The following is a 10000-nucleotide window of genomic DNA, read 5'->3' as shown; positions in this document are numbered from 1 at the left end:
TGTACGAAATTGGCTGGATTAATGTTAGGAGAGCAACCTTGAATTGTGACAACAATGTTAAATTTTGTCAAATTTTGTTCCATGTGTACTTCAGACGGTGCTCTTGCAATGTTCATGAGCAAGAAAATAACTGAATATATTCGATTGAAACAATCAATAAAGTAGAGGCCTATGATACAAGGAAAATTTTCCCAAGCAACTGGTCACCCAGCGAAGTACTACTCTTGCCCTACAGGATATTACTGTAGGGATTGGATGGGACCCGGTTTTTTGCTTGTGGTATTGTCGTAGATGAAAGAAAGCAATTTCTTGATGTACCGTATTTACCCGTGTATAAGTCGATCCTGTGTATAAGTCAACCCCCACCCCATTTTTGATGGCAAAAAAAGCAATTTTTTAATTTCTTTGTTAAATGTTACTGGGACACTAATCTTGTATTCTTCGATTTCTGGAAATGTGGATACACAAAAAAATCAGGGCCTCAAGCGCTTAATAGTTTTGTGGTTCAGCAGTTGTTTTATATGCGGGCATTTTGTCCTTAAGTTTCGAAAAAGTTCTCAGAAAATCAAACATGTAAACCTCAAACTAACCTGTTTCGTTGTTCAACGATAAAGGGCTTTAGAGGATAAGCACAACATCACAGAAGCAGGAGTCAATCTTTGAAAATAACTTGCGAACGATGCAAAATGTGCAAGGTTTAATTGCTCCTTGACTTATAATTTCTCACATGACAAACAAAACAAAACTCATAAACCAAACAATACGAAGTTTGCAAAAGCATTTAAATCAGCCAGGTTTGTATAAAGAATAAAAAACAATCATTACCAACCAGCTTTTTCACGCAACACGAGTGACAGCAAACACGAGGTATTGCGCCAGGTTACTAAGCCATTGAATTTGAAGAATTTATTTGAAGAAACAAAAATGCCTTTTAGAGCTTTCCGCCTTTGGAAAACGAGAATTTCATATTTGTGCTTGTGAGTACTGTATCTTCAACATTTAGATTTGGGCAAAAAAAATCCTTTTTCATTTCAACTGGAATTGCTTACATTCATTTTGAAGTCTTTTGTCGGCTTTTGTCCACTGCGTTCGTTATGCCCAAGACAACATTATTATTTAATTTTGAATAAATTACTTAGCTGGAACTTGGCTCAAAATCTTTGACCCGTGTATAAGTCGAGGGCGAGTTTTGGAGCTTCTTTTGAGGCCATAAAAGGTCGACTTATACGGTAAATACAGTATGTGTGTTTTGTTTTTGTCGAGCAAAGCAAGTGAGCAAAGCGAATGAGTGAAGATGACTTTTGCAACCAATCAGAGCAATGCTGCAAGAGCTCTATTGTTTTTCAGCCAATTAGAGTAAAGGCCAGATTCTGGACTACGGGCTGAGGACTTGTTAAGAAATTGTATCAGGCGTACCTTTTCACACCGTTTCGAAAGAAAAGTTTGCTTGATTGTACGTTCCTTCTACAAATAACTAGAGGAAAGAGGTGGTCTTGTTTGACTTCATAATGAGAAGGTACTCGGGTTAATTATTCATGGATCATGTGAAACCCCTTCCAGACCCTGTTCCTATGTAATCCATCTGTAGCTCGGTAATGGGAGCAAGCACCACACAAGGGCACATGTAGATCACTATTCTCTACTGACTATACTACAAGGTCAGAGTTTTCCTCTGTCCTTTTTTGGACCCATCCATTTCCAGTACTGATGCTAATACTCGAATGGATGACCTGAAAATACATAACACTTCAACTTACACTCTTTTAGTGAATTCAGTTGAAATCTAAGTGCTGGAAGTTAACTGTTACAAAAACGTATCTTTTCTCATAACAAGTAATAGTTGTCACTGTTATTGACACCATTATTATTAAGTGCTATTTCTTCTTTTCACAGTTACCAAGACCAACTGCCAGAATACTTCTTAGTCATTTTAAATGGGATAAAGAGAAGCTATTAGAAAGGTTGGCCAATGAAATTAGTAGCAAACAGTATGCATAGGGTTAGATGGTAGAGGCAATGCACAAGTCTTGTATATAAACTGCCGTGACTTGTGGCATTTTTTGAGCTGCTGAAAACTTCACTTACTGCTAGCACTGTGTATAGACACCACTAACACATTACCTTGGCTATAATGGTGCAGCTATTGTTTTACTGGGGTCAACATATATATATACTCAACTTAAATTTGCAACAATTCACTCCATGGGTTTGACTCTTGTAAAGACACATCACTATGTTACAAAAAAACAATGTTGAATATTGCTTAGCTCGATGTTTTACCTTTTTTATCCCTTGATGAAGTGTCCCAGAGCATTTAAATGATAAACTCATTTTATTCTGTTGCTTTCCAACCTTGTTGTTCAAACAATGCATTTTTGAAGACTTGGGTGTACTCAAACAAATCCATTTGTAAACAAATTGGTTTGAGTGTATTGGAATCATAGTATTCGTTCTACATTGTAACTTTTCACAAGGACACTGCCTTTTTGCAAGCCATCGCAAGAAGTAAAATCTTAAGAACAACAAATTATTATTACTACAGTAATTAAGTTCATGCTACATGTATGTTTAATTATAGGTACTACAGCGGTGATCAAGATAGACTCTTCTCTGAAGCTCATATAGTTAGTACAAATAAACGAACTCTAGACCTACCCCAAGCAAAAGAGTGAGTAGAACGTCTTGCTATGGCAAGCCTTATACTTGGGCCTCAATGATATGAGAAACATGTACAAATGAGCCTTATAGTTTATTCCTTTTATTTTCATCCTTCTTTTGTCTTTGTTTTTCGAGTCCAAGGACTCTTAATTATTATCAATATACGTGGCCAAATAGAAAATCGGCCTCTTCAAAACACGCGCTCAGCGGGCCGCAAAAGACTGACAGCGGGCTGCTAATGCATCATCAGCCCTACAGCTGATTGGTTCTTGCTTCAACTTTGTGATATGCCTATTATTTATAGACGATTTACACATTTTTTTCGGTAATTTTAAATAAGTTCACTGACTGAGTTGATTTTTTAATAGCTTGTTCAATCAACACTTACATGATGATTTGAAGTGACTTTGAATTCGTTATTCACTTAGCTTGTATTATTAAAACTCGCATTCTTGATATCATTTGGCCTTGTTTATTGATAATAATGATAATGACATGACTTTTTTCGGGCTCAGGCCACAAATGACACTAGGCGGGCACAAATAAACAATATTCCCTCAAAAAGACATGTTATGTCCTTATTATTGTGAAGACTAGTTTATACAATGTAGTTTGGAAATCAGTGTTTTGTACTAAACACATGGAACATTATCTATTTTCTTCCCAAAATCTCTTTTTTTGACTTGAAATGAGGAATAGTCTAGTGCCTAAACTTGTGGTTTGATAATTGATAATAATAATAATAATAATAATAATAATAATAATAATAATAATAATAATAATAATAATAATAATAATCTTGAACTAACCTAGAAACAATAATTGAATGATGATAGTTGGATGATTATAATATTAATTAAATTCATATTACCAGTAATCACCTTGAAAACTGAATTAATCCCTGTTTTTAACTATGTAGGTAAACACAAGGTCTTCGTCTGCATCACCAGAGGCAAACTGTGAGATTTGCTTGAGTGTCACTAATGTTTCCGTAAGTATTGTTTATTACTAGGAGTCTGTAAACATCAGCAAGACAATATACATGTACATGTAGAATAGTTGTTAATGCTGTAGCTGGTTGTGGCTTTGAGTTTGATGATGTCAACCATCTCAGAGATGTCAGTGCTATTGAAGACTGGCTGTGAACGCTATTTTGGCATGACTTTTCTCGGAAGGATTCATCTTTGCAGGGGTTTAAAAGAAAATGGAAGTTGGTGGACTGTAGATTTGAGAGAGAACCGACTGTATCAACAAGGGGCTAGTGTCCCTTTTTTCTCCTCCTTGGAGGAGGCTGTGTGGCCCAGTGGTTAGGACGCTTGCCTTGAGATCTGGAGATCCCTGGTTCAAGACTCGTTCTGACCACTCATTGAATTTGTTGCCGGTAGTCCTGGTTCACTTCCGGATGCACTTGTAAATAGCCAATGCTTTGCCTCTGGCAGTGTTGTTATGTTCTGTTGTTTAGTTGGTGATGTTTCAAAAGCAAAATATTATTGATGATTGATGATCACGTTTGGATGACTTCATGTTGTCGTTGTCAAAATTAGTTTTAATCTCAGGTTTGAAGAATCTGTTTCGTATTTTTTCAATTAATCAAACCAATTTGATTCATTTTCTAACTTTGTAACTAACTGGACATCACTTTTTTGGGGCTTTTCAGACTTTTGTTGGTTTAGAATGCCATCATAGGTTTTGCCATAGATGCTGGAAGGAATATATTACAACTAAAGTTATGGATGAACATGTAGGCGAGGTGAGTGGCTGTTGTTTCAATTGTCTTTTGACTTTGTGTACTTAAACACTCTTTCTTTGTAACTACTTGTACATATAATAAACAATTCATCACTTCTGTTTCAGAACATTTCTTGTCCTGCCCATAAGTGTGACATTCTCGTAGATGAAGTTTTCGTCGGGTAAGTACATTATTGATAAATTTTATAGCTATTATTGTTTTTGCTTGGTTGTTTCCAGAATGTTGGTGTTTTGCTTTTCAGTCTCTCTCTCCCGGCCCTTAACCCAATGGGAAGGAGTTATTAAAAAGGTGGAGGACGTCATTGTTGGCACAATATTATTTTGCAAGATTGTGCCATCTTCTAATGTAGTCATACTCTGCTTTGCTCAAAAGCCTTGTGGCCATTGATAAAAAACTTTGCTGATGCAGGAAGGAACTACATCTTGCAATGCATGGCAATGTAAATCCCCTTGTGCTGTATTTTCTGTACATGTAATTTTGGTGGTCTTGTTCAACCACAAATCTACATGTAGTCTGAGACTATGCACCCCTTGAATTGTATATAGTGATTACCATCCAGGCATCTCATGTGAGATAAATTATTTACTCTAGCTTCCTTCCTAGGAATTTAGATGTGCTGGTTGTTCTTTGATGTTGTCGTTATACCAATTCCAGGGGGGGAAAGTGCTGTTACATTTGTACGTGTTTTGTAAGTAATCCTTTTGTTCTTGCAGGAAAGTTGTAAAAGATATCAAGGTGAAGTCACGATACCACCATTTGATTGCTAACAGCTTTGTGGAGGTAAACCTCTCTGTTTGACAGAGTACAAACAGTTTTTCCTTACCATCTTTGCAGGGCTCAAAATTGCAACCAATATTGCAATTTTTTCCCTTTGCAACTAAAAGATCTGGAGAAGTCGCAAATTTGCAACTTTAGTTTTCACCTTCACTCTTTCAAAATAAGAGGGATTAGCAGTTGCCACTTTGCCGCTTCTTTTGCTAAAAGATGCTAAAAGAAATAAAGGAATGAAAGATCAGTTTGTTTCTTGCCGTGATGTTTGTTTCAATCTGAAGATACATGTAGTATTGTACAGTTGTATTGTCGTGGAATGTACACTGTAGCTGCAATGTTGTGTAGGTGCATGATGCCTTTCCCTTGATTAATCAGTGTTTTTTTTACACACCGGTGTTGCTAGCTCATACTTTGTTTTGTGAAACTACTGGCAACACAATACAGTGTGTAGACTTTGCAACTAAAATTTACAAAAAGGCGACTAAATTTGTGACTGCATGTTTTTTTTTATTTCAAGCCCTGCTTTGAAAGTAACTCTTTGATGAACTTCTACTGGTCTGGCTTTTTTATTCTTTCAATGATCTACAATGTTTTTTTTTTGAAATCTAAATTGTACACAGGACTTCTGACAGGGTGTGGGGAAAAACAATGCGGAATTTTGGAGGCAATTGTGTGGGAATGAACTTAAAGTAATTTGTTCAAGATTTCGCAATGTTTCTTTAGGGTTGATAGATGCACGGTTGAAATGTCGTTAATTTTTTTAAACTCAATTACAGCATCTTAAACACAGGGCTCGAAATTAACGAAAAAATCCGTTCGCATTTTGCGATAAGATAGGAAAATTTAGTCTCAATTTTGTAAATTTTAGTCGCAAAATCGCCGCGCTGCATTGTGTTGTCAGCGATTTAGCAAAAAAATATGAGCCCGCAATACTTGTTTGTAAAGAAACTGCTGAAAATGGCAAATGATCGAAGGAATGGAGCTGTGCACGTAACATCGCAGCTAAATTACTATACAATTACGCTACCTTTAGAGAAAATTCACGGCGAGAAACAAAATAATTTTGTCATTTATTTATTTATTTATTTATCTATTTTAGCAAAAGTAGCAGCAAAGTGGCAACTGCTAATCCTTTTGTTTCGAAAGAACGAAGGTGACAACAAGTCGCAAATTTGCGACTTCTCCTGATATTTTAGTCGCAAATGCGACCGTATTGGTCGCAATTTCGAGCCCTGTTAAAAAAACCGTTGTAGGCTTCTTAATAAGGAATACATTACCTACACATATCAGGTGTGACCGTTCATTTTTTTGTGGTTATCTCACATATATATTGTTGTGAAATTCTTCAAGTCTTCAGTAGGAATTGACGTACATTGTAATTTACATAGCTTGTTATTTCCTCGTTAAGGTTGAAGGTAAAAACCTAAACAATGAGCCTAAAATTGAAGAACTTGCAGTGTTTTTGGGCATTCATTGCAGATTGTTTCGATCTGCCAATGCAGTAGAACCGAGCTAGTGCCCAGGACCACGCAGAGCTACAAAGAACGCTTTGTATACATTTTTTGTGGAATCTTTTCCACAAGCGAAAACAAAGGTTTTAGAAAAGGAATTGGCCTGATAATCCATTGAAAAGGTTCTAAAAATCTTGGTTGAAACATGTACATGTAGTTAGAAACTCTAAGCACAGCACTCAGTATTGTGCGGATTTCTTGGAATTGTGCTGTGCGGTCCCTCACCTGCAATGCGCACCCTGTCAGAAACATTGTGTACACCCTGTCAACAAATAGTAAGGATTTAATCACTGCTCTTTAAGGATGGTGCCTACTATTGTTATTGCGCATATGTTCTGCGCATCTCAAGATACTTGGATTTCCTATCGATGAAGCTTACTAATACAGGGGTATTTTTGCACGGTTTAAAACTTACCGGAGAAAGTAGATCTTAGTAAGTACTATTGGCATCCAAAAAGAAAATTGGGGTCAAACATGCATTTATCAGAGCTAATTTAGCTTCAATTTGAGAAAGAACACCATACATGGCTCTGTATTTTAAAGCTTGATACAAATATTGTTCATGAATTATCTTTGAAAAATGCGTGGTTACCCCCAATTTTCTTTTTCGATTTCAATAACACTTGTTAAGATCTACATTTCCCGCATAATCACAAATCGGGCAAAAATACCTTTGAATTAGTAGGCAGCGCCCTTAACAGAACCCTGTACACCCTGTACATTCATTTGTTTGTCATGTTACAGTTGTACCTCTTTTCTTTGAGTTCGAGGCCTAAAGTTAAGGATTTGGCTTTTGATTTTTTGTTGTTTGAATTACCTTAATGTAAACTGCAAAAATTTGGTTTTACCAAACAAGTTGACAAGGTTGAATAGCCAACATGAAAAGATCAAATTCCTGATGGTTCAAGTGTTAGCCTTTCATGAAAGGGGCTTACGTAAGGACAGTGCCTACTAATTAAAGAATATTTTTTCCCCGGTGTGTGATTATGCAGGAAATTTAGATCTTAACAAGTGTTATTGAAATCCAAAAAGAAAATTGGGGTAACCATGCATTTTTCAAAGATAATTCAAGAACAATATTTGTAAAAAGCTTTAAATTACAAAACAATTTATGGCGTTCTTTCTCAAATTGAAGCTTAATTATCTCTCAAAAATGCATGGTTACCCCCGATTTTCTTTTTGGATACCAAGGACACTTACTAAGATCTACTTTTTCCGGATAGTTTTTAAACCACGCAAAAATATCCCTGTATTAGTATGCATCACCGATAGGAAATCCGAGTATCTCGAGATACAGAACATATGCGCAATAACAATAGTAGGCGCCGTCCTTAAAGCCTCAGTCATTCCATCTTTTCACGGCAGGAATTCAACTTTCATCAACTTGTTTCTAAAAGGGGCTATGGCACATTGTCTTAGGGTGCTGCAGGGAAATCTTTAGTTAAAGTGCCCCTAACCCCCAAAATATTTTTTTCGCTAAAAATGAATCTTTGCACCTGTTCGAGAACGCATTGCGATTTTTTTTTCCTTTTTCTAACAAATCCTGCCATTTTATAGGCTTCGAAAGTTGCGAAAATCCAAGCATCTCTTGTTTCACGACCGAGTCAGAAGGGGAGTGGGTCTATTCCTGATGTGACGTCACAATCTAATTTGCATGCATTTTTTAAAAAGAGTTAATGCCATGTAAATCAGTTTTGTGACGTCACATCAGGAATAGGCCCACTCCCCTTCTGACTCGGTCGTGAACACAAGATGCTTGGATGTTCGCAACTTTCGAAGCCTATATAAAATGGCAGGATTTGTTTGAAAAATGAAAAAAATGGCCGCAATGCGTTTCGAACAGGTGCAAAGGTTAATTTTAGCAAAAAAGTGCCCATTCATGCTCCTCTTTTCTTTTGCAGTATTTCTTTAATGTTGTTCAGCAGTTTTGAGTGGTTATTGCAATGTTTCATTCAAAATTTTGAGCATTTTGGGTGTCATGAAATTACATAATTTTGTGTGTGGCATAGCCCCTATAAAACCAAATTTTCATGATTTACTCTCCAACTGATGCAGCAGCACAGTTTATTTAGAAACTACCAGTAACCGTTTCATTCTGTTACTTGTAAATAATTTTTGTGAGGATGACTTTTTTAATTCATGGGTAAAGCGCTACAACCCTCTTTATTGAGACCAATCACTGTTCATTGTAGAGTAACCGCTTGATGAGTTGGTGTCCAGGACCTGATTGTCAAAATGCTGTCAAGGCAAATTACCATGATGCATTGCCAGTGACATGTCTTTGTGGTTATACCTTTTGGTTTGTAAAAATTGTCTATTTTATTCCTTATTGTGAAAATCACTTTCATAAGATGTTAATTTAAATCATCAAAGCTGGAAATAAACCTTGTGTCCAACAAGATGGACCTTCTGAGGTATACTCATCTTGTCGTTAATTGTCTTTGTATGGAGACAAGACCTCTACATACTCTTGTTTTATGTTCTTAGCTTTGGCTGTGGAGAACCAGTTCATGAACCAGTGAAGTGCCTTGTAAGTAACATTTGAATTGATGTATTTCAGGACTCAGTATTGTTTTTATTTGATCGTAGGTTCTCTGCAACTCTGCTGCCTTGAAACTTTTAGCATTTTGAGAAACTGGTCCATTCTTAGGGAAATTCCCTCTGCAAAGGTTTTTGCAAGGAATTTTTAACTGTGCTCTCTTCTTTAAGATCTTCTGAGGTTTATTACTGTAAAAGATTGGATGCAGAAATGGCAGCAACTAAATGCTTATTAGACTTCCTCACCTAGTTGGCATGTATAAAAATTAATTGGAAAAAAATTTTGCTGTAAAACAAAATTAGGGAGGTTAATTAGCACAAAGGCAAAATAATACTGTATAGTTCCTGCCAATTTTGCATTCAGCCTTTGCAGTGATATGCTTGAGTTGCATACATAAGGCGATAAAGTTGACTAATACACAGATTTGGTGTTGTTGAAGTGTAGCTATATTATTTCATTTCAGTGGCTCAAGAAATGGATAAAAAAGTGTAATGATGACAGTGAAACGTCAAACTGGATCTCAGCAAATACCAAGGTTGGTTAATATGATGCAAACCTCACTATTCCATTTGATTTATTGATAAAATATTTTACTCTTCTTCTCACTCTTTTTAAGTGTTTTATACTTGTTTCATCTTTGTTAGGAGTGTCCAAAGTGTCATGTGACAATAGAAAAGAATGGTGGCTGTAATCACATGGTTTGTCGTAACAACAACTGCAAGGTATATATAAAACTGATGTTGTCCAACCATGCAAATATGCTTAACATAG

The 10000-nt window shown here is 36.2% G+C and overlaps 1 protein-coding gene across 1 annotated transcript in view; it reads left to right on the top strand.

Annotated features, from left to right (window-relative positions):
• The window catches only part of LOC138039041 (E3 ubiquitin-protein ligase arih1-like), an 18985-nt gene that overhangs the window by 1513 nt on the left and 7472 nt on the right, over positions 1-10000 (top strand). The window contains 11 exon segments of the mRNA XM_068885197.1: positions 1894-1961; positions 2579-2634; positions 2637-2668; positions 3578-3649; positions 4316-4408; positions 4513-4568; positions 5122-5188; positions 8883-8989; positions 9178-9220; positions 9693-9764; positions 9874-9951. Coding sequence (XP_068741298.1) covers positions 1894-1961; positions 2579-2634; positions 2637-2668; positions 3578-3649; positions 4316-4408; positions 4513-4568; positions 5122-5188; positions 8883-8989; positions 9178-9220; positions 9693-9764; positions 9874-9951 — 744 coding nt within the window.

Source organism: Montipora capricornis, chromosome 2, assembly GCF_036669925.1.
Source record: "Montipora capricornis isolate CH-2021 chromosome 2, ASM3666992v2, whole genome shotgun sequence".
In the NCBI taxonomy this organism is placed as follows: domain Eukaryota; kingdom Metazoa; phylum Cnidaria; class Anthozoa; order Scleractinia; family Acroporidae; genus Montipora; species Montipora capricornis.
This window is presented reverse-complemented; position numbering and strand designations above follow the sequence as displayed.